Source organism: Pomacea canaliculata, linkage group LG6 (genome assembly GCF_003073045.1).
Source record: "Pomacea canaliculata isolate SZHN2017 linkage group LG6, ASM307304v1, whole genome shotgun sequence".
Lineage (NCBI taxonomy): Eukaryota > Metazoa > Mollusca > Gastropoda > Architaenioglossa > Ampullariidae > Pomacea > Pomacea canaliculata.
In genome coordinates, this window is record NC_037595.1 from 1955339 (window position 1) to 1970162 (window position 14824).

Below are 14824 nucleotides of genomic sequence, written 5' to 3' on the forward strand. Positions count from 1 at the left end.
TTCGCGTTGATTAGGAAATTTTAGACCCTGCGAGCGATGTGCTGATGAATGAGTTCTGTAGATTATTTGGGGGAAGGGGCAGACTGATGGACTTAAGTATTTTAAATGTTGGGCTTTTTAAAATTTTTTTGGTCGCTCAACCATTAAGGTTAAGAGATTGTGCCAAGTCTGGCTGTGCCAGGAAGAGTTGTGGCTCGCATGCAGAACGCCATGACATGATAACGGAAAGCGTGGTGACGTAGAACGCGAAATCGTAAGCTTGCAGACCCGACATGGCGGATGAGATGACACTGTTTGACACCGGAAGCTATTAATCGTGGATTTGCCCATACTCCACTTAACGGTGACCTGACCTCAAGAGTTATCCCTTGCCGTGTGCTCAAGTTGTGGGTGATTATGAAATGTTGATCAGTTCTTGCTAATTGTCGCTGGTGCGCACTCACAACGAGCACAGAGTGAGAGAAGGGAGAAAGCTTGCATTAGAAAACTAACATTTCTGGGAGGAATCCCCCCAGTTTTTCTTGCTATGAAAAACGCTCGTCGATTGGCTGGTGCCGTGTTGCGCGTGCCAGTGAAACCCTATACGTCAGAGCTCAACCAGATCTTTGTGACGCACGTTGAAAGCTCGTTGCCTCACGCGTTATTTTAAGAACGACGAACCTGTGGCTTCCTTCAAGGAAATTAAAACATAAAATAATCTTTGCCACAGACAACGTTGGCGAGAAGGAAGCTTGCCTTAAAAAAAAGTCACCACCAGTAGCAACAACAAAAATGACAAAATGTATGTCTTATGTCGGCGGATAAAAAGAAAGGAGAGAGGAACACGACCTTTGTAAACAACTTGCAAATAGTAAGTGGCGAATAGATTGCTTCCACTGCAATTTGATAACATGGATTTCGACACTTCGTTCTTACTCCATCCTTGCTAGGTTGTTGTCTTCATCGCATGTTCTAGAGTGGTGTAGCGGGAGGTGGTGTGTGTTATGGGGGGTCTGCCAGTCCCTGTGTTGGCCATGTTGTCCCCCCTCAGCTGGTAGACTGCGTTTGTCCGCTTGACGGCGCGACCGCTCCCCTCTACCCCCTCCCGACTATGTTCCCCCCTCTAGGGAGTGGTTCACCCTCTTCATTTGCGGACCGGGATTGCGGGGCGCTGGGAGAGTTTTAGCGAGTGCTGCAGACAAAGTGTTGATTTTTATGGCAATGAGACTGATCGATGTAGGGGGCCCGAAACACAATTACCATTTGGAGCGGCCAGGCAGGAAATCCCCTATAGACAGTACGACTGTCCCTGATATTTAGGTAAAGCATCCTCAATTTCAAACTTTTCCAAAATTAACTGCAGTTCATAGTTCATAATATAAACATGTCAATACTTAAAATTTACTGACAAAAACAAAACACACACACACACAAATCAGAGGGAAATGAGAGAGAGGGGAGGGTAATTTGTGATCCCACTTACATAAAAAAATACCAAAATAATTGCTGTCTTCTGTACTTTTTCGTTTCTTTTATTCCACGTCTTAATGAAGTAATTAAGATTATTGTTCCGTCCTTACTAATGTTAACTCGATACATTGCCGAAGTTTGACATATTATGGAAAACTCTTTCATGACCCTGTAGAAATTCGAGCAACACAATTAATTACACATTTGACAATATCACGTGGATGTGTCCCATAGAAAGGCCCATTAGAGTTGAGGCTGGATGCAGAGAGAAAAAGAAATCCACTGTTTGCTTAAAACTCTAAACCTTTTTGTTGTTGCTGTCATTCTTACACGATTGTCATATTGTGTTGTTTGTTCCTACTCACCTCACTGAAACAAACCCCTACATGTATATGAAGGATGTCAAAACTAAGTGTGGAAAGACCCCAGCTGTTTACAATGCGCGTCCAGAAGAAGGAAGAGCCAACTGGATGCGAGGCTGTTCCCGCCCCCTCCCCCTGACCCCATGCTGGCACAGCCCCAGGGTTGGTATCGATCGTCTTCCCTCCAAGACGTCAGTGCCAGACCCGACCCGACACCCGCCCTCGGCCTTTGGGAGCCTGGAGACTCGAGTACAGTATATTGCCAGTCTACTTCCCCTTCACTTTCGGTTTTACTGTGGCGACCCTTGACCTGATGAACCCATGTTGGTGACGCCATGACCTGGATTAAGGCCATCGACAGGGAAGCCAGGGTGATCCTGGGCTGTACACCCTGGGACCGGCTGCAAGACGCATCGCTAGGTGCAAGCAGTCTGCTAAATTGTTCTTACAATGTAATCCGTTTAACTGACTGATGATTTATGATTAAATATTAACAGAAAGCACAAAGATGCCCAGATGTAGTAGAAAGTGGGAAAACAAATTAAATACCTGATTGCATTGGCAAATGGTATTCTCAAATTACATGTATGCATGTGTGAGAGTGAGTGAGGGTACAAGAATACATACAGTATATACACATCTTCACATTTATATCTGTTTACTTCATCTCCATCTCTCTGCAAAACTGTCGACATATTTTCCTTGTAGGTTGTTTGGTTCCTCTAGAGAAAAGCTGATGACCATCCCTAGGATTAACTTTGTCTTTTGTTTGCCTTCCTTGTGACAGTTGTCTGGAATTCCATCCCCTTCAGCTGACACAGGCATTGTCATTGTCATTGCCAGCATTTAAGCTGAAGACTCACTCGTTCCATTGTGTCTTTGACTGATAGTAGATAATTCAGAATCTTGTTTTGCTGGTTTCCTGATCATTGTGTCTGCTATGTTTTCTAAGTGATGTGAGCCATTAGATAATGGCGCTCTAAAAGTAATGTTCATTATTACTATTTTGCCTTTTCAATATTAAAATAGATAACGTATTATTTATGATTAAAATAACCACAGAATTTCAGGTACTTTTCATGAGAAGAATATGGCAAAGCCATATTAAGTTTAACCTGTTTTACTTCATTTCTATGTAATTGACTTTAGCCCCTCAGTCAACACATATTAGTATGCTAATAACATTTGTTGCCGAATGTACATGCATTTATATATAGCTGGAACTGAAGCAGAGCACTGTCTGTAGCAAAGTTTAATAGAGATATATTGTGTATAAATGTCTAAGTGATGTGCAATGCTTGCAGCAGTGCTGTCAGAAAATTAGATGTTTTACTGTAGATACTCTGGCCAATATATTTTGGCTGCACTCATTTCATATGCTGTTTGTTGCCAACTGTCTACAAGTCTGCTTTAGCCATGGCCTTGCGCAATCATGAAATGAATGTTGAAAGAATTGTTGGCTGATGTCAGACGTGTTTGTGGAAGGTGTATTTCTCTCCGCTGATTGTTTCCTTGGCTGTCTTTGGCAATTGAGACACACAGGCAGGGAAGCTAGTGGTGTACTTAAAAAAAAGCTTTGCTAAATTTATCAGCTACTTGCCTGTTATATCTTGGAAGATAGTTCTAAAGATATTTGACAAAGGGAAAACAAACAAAACCTAACTTTGTGATAAAGTCTGTTCCAACTCAGAGTGCAACGCTTGACTAGCTTTTGAAGATACAATGAGTGTATTTAGCTTTTGAAGATGCTTCCAACAGGTGCAGGTCAGGGTTAGTTTTAATCCTCGAGGTCACGTTTGCAATTTTATTTCTTCCTTGAAACCCTATGCGCCTTACAATGGTGAGGATAAAATTGTCCACAAGAACTGAGGAACTTTGTATAGAGATTCGCAGGTCCAGTCAACTGTGAACAGGCTTTCTTCTAAACAATATATTTCCTCGCTGGCTTCATGTTAGTCAGTCTACAACAACTAGACCACAACCACCGGTGTCATTTCCAGCTCACACCAGTCTGAGATTATGTTACATTGAGACAGTGTGGAGTTAAAGGCCTAGTTGGGTGCAAGGTCTTTTATCAGATGATAAGGTAAAGCTCAGTGTAAGATACTATTTCCCTAATCTAGGTTGTCCCTTCCGTTCTCGAGATACACTCTTGCAAATATCACCATGCACAGAAAGAGATCAGCAACACAAACATCAATATAAGTGTGTGGACAGGTTTATAGGGGTGGGAGAGCTAGGAACCTATGTTACTTAGGCATATCTTAATGCCATGGTTTTGACCTTTTGTGTATGGTGATGTCTCTAGGCGTATATCTCTATAAGGTTATTGTAAGAAAATAGTTTTGTGTTAGTGGACCACACTTAAGAAGCACCTTTTCATCAAGAGTTGTTTGGCTTATGAATTGCACTGTGAGGTCAGCCATTGACTGCTTCATCATGTGATCATTTTGATCAGTCGAGTTGACATCATTCTTATATTTTCTTAAGACATCTTTCCATAATTATGTAATTAAAATATGCTTTAATTTTTTCTAAACAAACCATTTACATTATTTGTGAAAAGATAACTCAAATTCCACTATGCACCGTGGGCTGAGTGGACCCACCTTGCCACCAAGCATCCTTGCCTCCTATGGTCGGAAACTTTAGCGACATTTGCTTAGAGGAGTCTGGAGGTCACCTTATAACCCCCACCCTTCTCTTCCTCTTTGATCTCTGACCTGAACATTCAAATACTGAGGTCCCTGGGTTAACCGCTGGCTTGGCTCACGTTTTTGCAGGTAAATTGAGAAGCCATGAGGTGGGCAGCTTGTCGGTGGAGGGGAGCAGCCGTGACAGCGAAGATCAGAGCGACCTCATCATCAAACGCCTGGGAGATGGACCCGAGCTAAAGCAGTATCTGGCGCCAGATGTGAGTGGTCTAGCGGGCTAATCTTTGTCTTTATCTTGCCGCCCTATTGCACACGCACTTTAAGAAAATCCGTGTACTCTACTTTTTTTTCTTTTACGCCTGCATAATATAGTTGTCTTGGGGTAGTTTGGTCTTTTTTTTTTTTTTTTTTTTTTGTCCGTGGTTTGTTTGGTTATTTGCATCGGCTGTGTGGGTGGTGGAAAGGAGTTAACACTGTGAAGAGCTGTGTTCTTTGTGTCGTCTTCATTCTGTTGATTATAAACCCGACATGTCTTACAACCGACATCACGATCACGCCAACTCCACGAGCACTTGCCAGCCTCATATGCATGCATTTCTTTCTTAAAGTTGTTGTTATTTTATTATAAGCTTTTACATAACAGTATTCTAACAACTTGGCCAAGTGCATCCCTAATGTCTGAAGAACACCTTGTACCTCTAATACAAGTGCACATCCATTGTATTGTCACAGACATCGCAAGATGACACGCTTTTCCCGGAAATTCTTGTCCTTATCCTCCTTCCCTGAGATTACCGATAAGATCGCACCGATCCTCAATGTTTCTGTCTCATAAACGCTTTCAATGTCCATCCCTACCCTCCATCCCACGCCATCCGGCATCTGATGGTAGTTGTTTAAACCAGTGGTTCTCAAAGTTTTTCCGACCGCGGACCACTTTACTTAAGTAAAAGTATGGCGGACCACCAAGGCCTAAAAATCAGTCTGTACTATGAATTTCAAATTAAAATTGCCGCATTTATTTCATTTTAATTCAAAACTAAATGTCCTTTTGTAAAAATAGTATAGTAATAAGTTGACATAAAACTATGTACCTCGCTATTTGTAATTAAAATGTTACTGCGAGGAATACATCACTTTAAACATCACTTTGCTGACATATGACGACTGTCAGCCGCGGACCACCTGACCTATGCCCGCGGACCACTAGTGGTCCACGGACCACACTTTGAGAACCACTGGTTTAAACCACAATCATCCCGAGTCTCCGCCTGAAGGTGGGAGTCGAATGAACGGTTTAAAAAGAGATCACCTTCATTTTTGAGTGTGTCAGACCGGATCGCAAGCCAGCGGACACATAAATTCCATACTTATGTATGGGTGCATGTGTGTAAATGAGTATTTGACAGACACCCAGCAGGTAGGCTGCACCATGCGAAACACCAGACCCTGTGAACTATTCCACAGTTACACTAGCTGTTAGAGGGTACAGGTGGGCACAGAGCTGAGTTATTCTTGCAGGTAAACTTCATTCTCGGTGCACTTGGCAGCATGCGATGCCAAAAGCACTTACAGGTGTTTAACTTAAGTTAATGTTCCGTCAACTCGGGTTTTAAACAGCCAGCAGGAAGGAGCAAATCTCTTTGGGGGGCCAGTGGTGGGTCCAGCCAAGGTTTCTGAGGACTGACTGCACTGGCGGGCCTTGTAATTGTCTTTAATACTTATTTCCTTTAAACACGTGTTGGACTTGAGTTAAAATCAAGTTAACTCCAGTCTACACAGGTATTCATGTTGCTGTCCCCCTCTCCAAGTGTTATTTCTCACATGTGCGTTCGTGTGTGTGTGCGCGTGCGCGAGTGCATGCTATAAGTCATGCCATCATGGAGTCACATACCCTGCACTATATTATCCAGCAAATCGCTATTTTTGTTGTTGATGCTGTGAAGAAATTAACAAAAATATGTTAATCTCAGAACCCAGAAAGCAAGGCAGCATACAGGTGAGTGTAATGTGTGGTGAGCTCTTGCGTTACAACAGTAATGCTTCTGGGGTAGGCGGGGAGCATCCCATCCCCATGACACGGGATTCACTTACACATTGACACCTGTGTCTCGTGACACGGGATTCACTTACACATTGACACCTGTGTCTCATGACACGGGATTCATTTACACATTGACACCTGTGTCTCATGACACGGGATTCATTTACACATTTACAAAACTTGCTGAGTTTACTCAAGCATATTTCTTCAGAGTACGTTTTCGGTGATAGCTAAGTGTCACGCACGAGACAAACCACAGTTTCGCGTGTTCGTGACGAGTAAAGGGTGTTCATGTGACACTCCGCAGCAGTGAGACCATCCCATGTGTGGAAGAGACGAGAAATCTTATCCGCAGCGAGGTGGCGCCACTTGGTGTACAAGAGAAAGGAGAGACCGTATTGCCAGCTGGGTGGCAGCCATGAGTGAAGAAGGATATAGTAGAAGACAGGAACACACAGGTGGAGGGGATGGTGCCAGGCAGGCAGATTAACCGCTGTTTCTCTCACACACATCGTTACTAATTAGATGTCCACTTCTGAGCAAATTTTAAAAATACCCATGGGGAGTAGGGAGTGTTCCGATAATAAACTGTCAGTAAATAACCGCATGATTTGAATATTTTTGTATTGGTGAAACTGAGGCCCATGTAGTGTGAGGGTGGGTGTAGGGCGCGAAGGATGTTTGAATCATAGGGGAATTCTGCTGACGTAGAGGCTTGCACGCGCAACTCAAAGGAACGTCTTCCGGCCGGAAGTTGTTGTACCTCCAAGTGCGAGGTCGTCAGCCTTGTAGATGTTATCCAGCGCGTGCTCACGTGTCTACGATGGCGTAGAAGCAAGTGGTGTGTCGCGATGGCGACCTTGTACTATCCCTGCCATCTCCTGTTTCCCTTTACAAGTGTTACAGACCAATTAACAGCTTCCAGTCGGCCATCTTGTGCATGCGCACAGACGAGGCGTTAGTGTGTTGAGCAATCGACTTGAGCCGAAGGTACCTTCGTTGTCTTAAACACCTTGCCAACCCTCCCACCCAGCACGTGGTACCTGCTAAACGGTGGCTTCTATATACCATACCTTAGAAAAGGTGAACCACATTGCCCCTGCGGCCACTAAACTGTGGGGTCGTTACCTTTGGGGTAGGAGGGGGAGGGAGAAACAATGTATTTCCAAGAAAATACTTCCTATATGCGTAGACTGTCGAGACACTTAAACAAGCAAAAGAAACCTTAACATTTACACCGTAAGAACGTATATGCGCCGTGTCGTATTTTATTGATAATCTTTCAAAATTGCACAGGTGTGCATCTTACCGGGAACATTTCCTCAGGCATGGAAAACAGAAGTTAATCAGTCTGTTACAACCAACCACTGCACGTTAATTTTTCAGTTGTTTACCGGTGAAACTAATCTGGTACATCTGTTGATATTCGAGACAAATAAAAAAATATTTTAAAAAATTTTAAAAATAACAGAGCACTACGCTAATAAATAAAATGGTTTAAAATGGTGCTGACCCAGGTTGCCTTTGTAGCCCACTCAATAGGCTGCGAGGATGTGAGCACAAGGCAAATGATATACAAGTAAAACAAGTGCACTTCCGTCAAGAGGATGTTCTCTCTTCGTCAGCTGCTGGAACACACGCACGCTCCTCAGCACGCGCGCACTCCGTCTGCTAGAGGGACACAGTCTGTTGTGGTGCTTGCTACATGTGGTAGTGTTCTTTCTTCCAGCAATATATTCAATAAACTCTGGCCGCACAGACACAGTGTCCGGAGTGTCCGAAGGTGAAATGTTTCTGTCTGTGTGGCTGCACACTCAGGTGTCCAGTGGCGGAAGGTAAAATGTCCGTTTGGCTGCACAGTCAGGTGTCTAAGGTATTCGAAGGTAAAATATTTCTCATTTTTGGTTTCCCCCACTGCAAATAAAAGCCGCGAATTTCATCAATGTGCAATTTTTTAACAAAGTTTTAAAACTTAAAAAATGTCTTTTTAAAAAGTTTTCTCTGTGATTTTTAGAAATAAAGACATGTCATATCAAAAGGCTTGTTCCAAAGGGAATACGAGTGGGTTTTGTGTTTTTTAAAAAATCCATTTTGTAAATGTTGTTGTTGGAATGGAACTGTCCTTTGATGCTCGGAGTTGAATTGTCCTTGGCTTTACAAAGGGCCTGTGGAAGTCGCTTACATTTGTTGTTTGTCGATGACTGGTCCCTCGCACAAAGACTGGAGACCTGCACTGCATCATGGATGTGTATATAGGTGGACTGCTGTCTGTCTGCCGAGACCAACGCTTAGTCTCTTTCGAAGTTCTCTGCTGTTAGTCTCGGCGAACCTAAACAAAGAATGTGACTAAACCGGAAGCTAGGTCGTCTAATGCCTCGTTTTAGTAGTGAACAGGGGGGGGGGGAATCGTCTGCCGGCAGTCCAGTCATACAAGTTCGGGACTGTGTGGAGTTGAGTCGTCTGCTCGGTCACCACAGGTAGCCCCACTTCCAGAGCAGAACAATGACGGGGAGGGGGATAGTTACTCAACTGTCTCCATCTTGGCAAGTCATGCTGTAGCAGTCACTACATCCTGTGTCTGGTGTGGCTGACTTGACACTCAGACTGTGAACTTCATATGAAAACTACTTCACGCACTTACACGCATTTACACGAGGGTTTAAAGTTCTGTGTGCTTAAATAAAAAAGCAGACCGAAGGCTGGCTGTTGACTGGAAAGGTTAGACGGGGCGTGGGCAGAACGGGAGAGGACCTAGCTGTTGTTATGTCTTGCTCCGCCACTCTGTGGTCTGCGTGGACATTATTACCCAGGAAGCGAAAGCCGCTGGGATCTGAAGTGTCTCACCCGTTCTCATTCTGTTTCTCTCGCTAAATCTCATTTTCTCTGGAACTTTGAGTATCTTTCTCACTAACTCTCTCTTACTCATTCCATCTCACTCTCTCGTTTTTGGTATATCTCTGTCTTTTCTGTCTTAATAAACTCTTTTTCTGTCTTTGAATCTCTGGGAACCGCTCCCCCCCTCCGTGACCAAGTGTCTGGTTACTGTCGTCCTCTGGCAACGATTAACGGACAGCGTTTCATGCTCGGGCCCTATACACTGACAGTACGAGTACACGCATGTGTGTCACGGTTGTACACTTCTGCATGTGCATAATGCTTCCTTTATTTTGCGCATACACCCGCATACCCGTGCTTGCGCTGAGGACAGGGCTGGGAGGGTGTGCTTGTAAGGCTGGAGACCTTTTGGCAGCTGGAATATTCATTGTGAAAGTGTCAGCCGTTTTGTTCTGTTCGCCTCAGGGACGGGAGGGCAGACTGTGAGTGCTGATCGAGCAAACGAGAGAACGCCCCTTATATATAACATATATCAGTGGAGAGAGAGACCTGCGTGTGATACTGTCTTCCTCCTCACTCCATCAACCCTCTCCCTTATAGTGCGAAATATCAAGGTAGAAGCACTTTCCTGCTCGACTAACCAGCCAGAGACTTCATTGTGACCCTTTCCTGACCATGAGCGTGCATAGTGTGTGTTATTTTAGCTGTATATGAGTGTATATTGTAGAAGTGAGCGAGTCTGTTAATGATTCAGTTTACTTCTATCATTTCTGTACAGCGCAAACCCTGAGCAAATCATTGGAAAAGCGCTATATAAATCTTCATTATTGTTATCACTATGCAAGTGTCGAGCTATGACCACAGGGAAACAAAGGGAGGGGGAAAAGGGCTCTGAACACAGGAATAGGGTAGGAACATAGAGACACGCATGATGAATACTGAGAGAAATGGGTTATGGAAACTGTGAGAGAGAGAGAGGCTGTGAAGGCTGTCAGGGGATTTCCCTGGTCCCCAAAGTGCGGCTGCTGTGACAGCTTTGCTTCCCAGGCGTGTCCGTTTCATAGATGAATACAGGTCTGGCACTGGTCCCCAAGGACTGGGGCCAGCGATAAGCCAGCCAGGCCACACGGCACGTGTCGCTAATGAGGCCAAACACACAATAAATCACTGGGTGGATTGCTGGGTGCTTCAGCTGGAGGCTGGTAAGCATCACTGGCAGAAGGGGGGTGGGCTTGGGGTGTGATGTGGAGAAACCCAAGTGGTGTTACCCGTGGAAACCAGAATAGGTCATAACAGAAGCCAGGCTCAAAACAGGTCTGACAAACTGAAATCTCTTGCCTTGGATCCAGGATCGAGCCAGGTGTGTTTCTAATGCACGCAGAATCACAGTTCATAGATGGGGGGAACCAGTGGGCTGAGCATATTTACCTAAGTGCAAAGCTACCAGTCCAGTACAATAGGAATTTATACATACTCCCTCCAATACCCTTCAGTTTTATCCTTTTGTTATTAAACATTTCCAACACCTGAGGATAAAGATTATGGATGGTCCGGCCAAACCTGTGCAATATGAATCCACCCACTCCAATCTGCCTCTCTCTCTGATACTCTTTCAACCAATCAAAAGTCCATGGTACTGACTTGATGACTGCTACAACATTGATATAAATATGTATGTAACCAATTTGTTTTGTACAATGACCATTAAAATACTAACCCATTGAGCTCAATTATTTTACATGAGTGTAGGAATGGTTTTGAATATGAATTTTGTATTTTTATTTTTGCAAACAGCTGGATATGAAAATTATCATTTAAATATGATCCAAGGACATGATTTTGGTGGGAGCATTTTATTCCTTATAAGCTGACAAGTAAGCGTGTGATGGTTTGATATTATGATATTGCTTTGTCCCCAGTTGTCAGACGAAGATGATGAACATGGAAGTAGCGGCAGTCTAGACACCATGATGGAGACAGACTCACAGCTGTCATATGGCCGCCAAGCAGGAGCTATCCGCAAAGCTGGGTTAGTGGTGTGGACAACAAATTGAAATTCATGTTCCTGTATAATTGAAGCATTTTCTTTATATTGACTCTATTTTTATATTATTGTATTGTACATGATATTGTTATCTTAATTTGATATAGGTATATAGCATGTGGATCAGTATCTGCATATCTAAAATGTCTTTTATTTCTTTGACTTTGATTACACTTCAACACTCATTGTTCTTAAGTCACGTGCATAGGTAGACAATTGTTTTTGTTTTGCTTGCTTGGTATGAGCATTTATTCTGATTTGAGAGGCTCCAAGCTGGGGGAGATAAATGTAGGGGAGCTGTAGTTGTTACCTCTTGTTTAAGGAGCAGCGTATTAGGGCAGAGCTCAACCCTTTTCTCTTGCCTTCTACATGAGAACAAACACTTTGAAAGCAAATCAAACACAAATGTCAGCAAAGAGTGGAGCACAATGATTAGAAAATTCCAGCTGTTTCCAGCTTTCTTGAAGCTGCTTTAGGTTGACTGCAGCTGCTGATCATTTAAGAAATTACTAAGATTTGCAAGACAGCAAATTAAATGTTTTCATTTCATTTTTTTTTTTTTTGCTTCATTCTTATGAAGCCTAATCAAGACATTGCCATGTTAACAATGTCTTTTCAATCTATAGCTACATCATCATTTTTGCCTGCACGCTGTGGCCTTCATCATTATGTGTAACTGTTGTTGAATTGTCCATGTTCTTTGCAAAAATGAAAGGATGCTGTGTGGAATTATATTAAGTATGGACGTTCTTCCCTTCAGGAGGAAATGGCCAGACTCTTCATATAAATGTTTCAAGGAAAATCAGTTTTTCCTGAATATTGACCAGAACCTAGATTTTGTCCTGGTAAAAGAAAACAAAATGCATTGTTAATTCATAACAAGATCACAAAAAATGGCTTGAAGCTTTTCATGAATTGTTTGGTAGATTTTCTTTAGATTAAAGTTATTTGATAAATACCATCATGTGTGTAGTTGGGTTTCTTAGGAGATTAAAAAGCACAGTAACTAGTGTGGCAGTAGATGTCACTGAGATAAAGCTAATGACGAAGAAAGATGTCGTAAAGATCAAGCTAATGATGAATAAAAATGTTGTGGAGGTCAAGCTAATGATGAAGAAAACACTGTAACTAGGATGGAAGTAGATGTCACAGAGATCAATCTAATGATGAAAAAGGATGTCATGGTGATCAAGCTACTTTGTATTATGGTGGAAATAGCATAAATTAGCAAATGAGGACATGTGTATATGCACATAAAAATGCCAACAGTACCTGCACACTTGTAAATGCATGAACATAACTGTATGGGCACATAAATCCTTGAGCAATACACTGGGATAAGATAAAATAGCTGGAACATAAATACATTTCCAGCAATCTGTAGGAGGAAATGAGAAAGGAACAGAGAGGAGTTTTGCCCATTGTTCTCTTAGACACACAGGGGAGATGTTTTCATGAAGGATGAATGCTTAAAAATATTTTTAGGATGAGTGTGTAGGTGTCTCTGTGTGTTCTTTTATTCTGTGAGTAGGGTAGAACAGGGAGGGAGAAAAAGGGAGAGAATCAGAAGTAAAAGAGAGGGAGATGGAGAGAATTAAGTGTTAAAGAGCCAGATTGATAAGTGGGTGGGTGGGGAAGGAGTGTGCAAACACATCTATTTTGTAAAGACATGTTTAAATAGTCTGCAACACACATATTCCTTCTGACAACAGGTGGCTTGTTGTGAAGAACTGGCTGATTCACAAGAAGAAGAAGCTAGAGTTGGCCCCTCGGAGAACTTGGAAGCGCTACTGGGTGTGCCTGAAGGGAACCACTTTGCTTTTCTTTGACAGTGGTGAGGAAAGTGCCTTGAGCCAAAACACAATCCCAAAGCACATCCTCGGTAGGTTTTGATGGCTGCAGTTACTTCCTCTGATTTACTTCCTTTACATTCTGATATCAGAGAGAACTGCTAGTGCAGTCAAAACGAGTGTAATGTATCATTGTTTTCAGGACAGAAGTTGCTTTGTAAAGCCAGTCATGTTAGTATAACTGAAAGTGGTGTGTGTGTGGTTTACTATAGCATACAGTAAAGTAGGACCATGGTATGGAGATACCATTATGACCCTAATGTATTAAAGTTGAAAGATCTAGAAATAGTTGAGTTGTTAATCAGAGGAAAAGAAAATTTGCATGATAAGAAATTGGAAAACAGTGTTCTGCTGGCTCCTGTGGGATTTTCCTGGGCTGGATTAACATATCTGTAAAACTTTGACATTACAATCTGCTGTTATCTAGGACAAAGTGTGGTCCGCGGACCACTTGTCTGCTGCATGCATAAGTCAGGTGGTCTGCAGCTGACAGTCATCGTATGTCAGCAAAGGGATGTTTAAATCGCCAGGGGCACTAATTAGTCCAGTACTGATTTCACACCAGTTTTAATTTTATCGATACCCAACTGCTTCTTTGCATAAAACACTTGCTTACCAACTAAGTCATTATGTCATTTAATATCATCCCTTAGTAACGCAGTGCACTTCCTTAGTTTTAATTTTTATGTACGATCTGTACGATGGACTTGCTGACATCGCTTTAAGGCATTTCCTGCCATTTCCAACAACTTACTGTTGCTAGACTGGATTTTCAACACTTGTGGGACTGAAAACAAATAAGAGAAGAGAAGCCTGCTGAATGTGGAATCTGACATGAGATGGATCCAGATATTATTGCCTTAATATCTCATCAAAAATTACTATATTCATCACATTAACATTTTAATTAATAAAGAACTTTGCAAAGTATGCAATATTATGTAAACTTATTACTATACTACTGTCATTAATGAAACAAAGGCAGCAACATGAATTTGAAATTCATGGTAGAGAGTGATTTTAGGCCTTGGTGGTTGTATGGTAGCTTATTCTGAAGACGCATTAAGCTTTTAAAGACTTAGATAAGCCCTTTAGCATCAATAAGATTATTTTTAAATACAAATCCAAAACAAAATTTAAATTATTAGGGACAGTCAAATAAAGCGTAGCAGACACCAGGCAAATATGAGCCTGATTTCCACTAGGCTCATTTGACTGCTCATATAATTGTAGTGTCACTGTAATCATGTTCTAAAGTTATTTAGCAGGTTGGTTTGGATAAAAGTATCATTTAAAATCACTTCCTCATTATGTTGCTGCCTAGAGAGTCTTTCCCACCATCTTCCTGCGTGAATTCGAAACTACATGAACTTTGAGATGTTTCCTCTTTAGCCACCCAAGTCACACATCATAGGGCAAACACCTGGTAGTCTGCAGGGTGAAGGCAAAAGGGATGCAGAGCAGTATGGGTTTTAAGCATTGACAAGCTGACAGCAAACAGTTGTTTGCTTCAGACAAACATCACACAAAGATAGCCTGCTTGTCAGAATCTTGACAGCAGCCTTTCCAGCCTGGTAGTGGCTCTA

General features: G+C 42.4%; 1 protein-coding gene across 7 annotated transcripts in view; it reads left to right on the forward strand.

Moving 5' to 3' along the window:
• The window catches only part of LOC112567355, a 116652-nt gene that overhangs the window by 77794 nt on the left and 24034 nt on the right, over nucleotides 1-14824 (forward strand). For all 7 annotated transcript variants that reach the window (XR_003099807.1, XR_003099805.1, XR_003099806.1 and 4 more), the window contains exons 6-8: nucleotides 4595-4725; nucleotides 11264-11373; nucleotides 13101-13270. Coding sequence is in view for 4 of the 7 variants with exons in the window: in XM_025244035.1 (XP_025099820.1) it covers nucleotides 4595-4725; nucleotides 11264-11373; nucleotides 13101-13270 (411 nt within the window). In the remaining 3 variants the exon portion in view is untranslated. The remainder of the gene's footprint in view (nucleotides 1-4594; nucleotides 4726-11263; nucleotides 11374-13100; nucleotides 13271-14824) is intronic.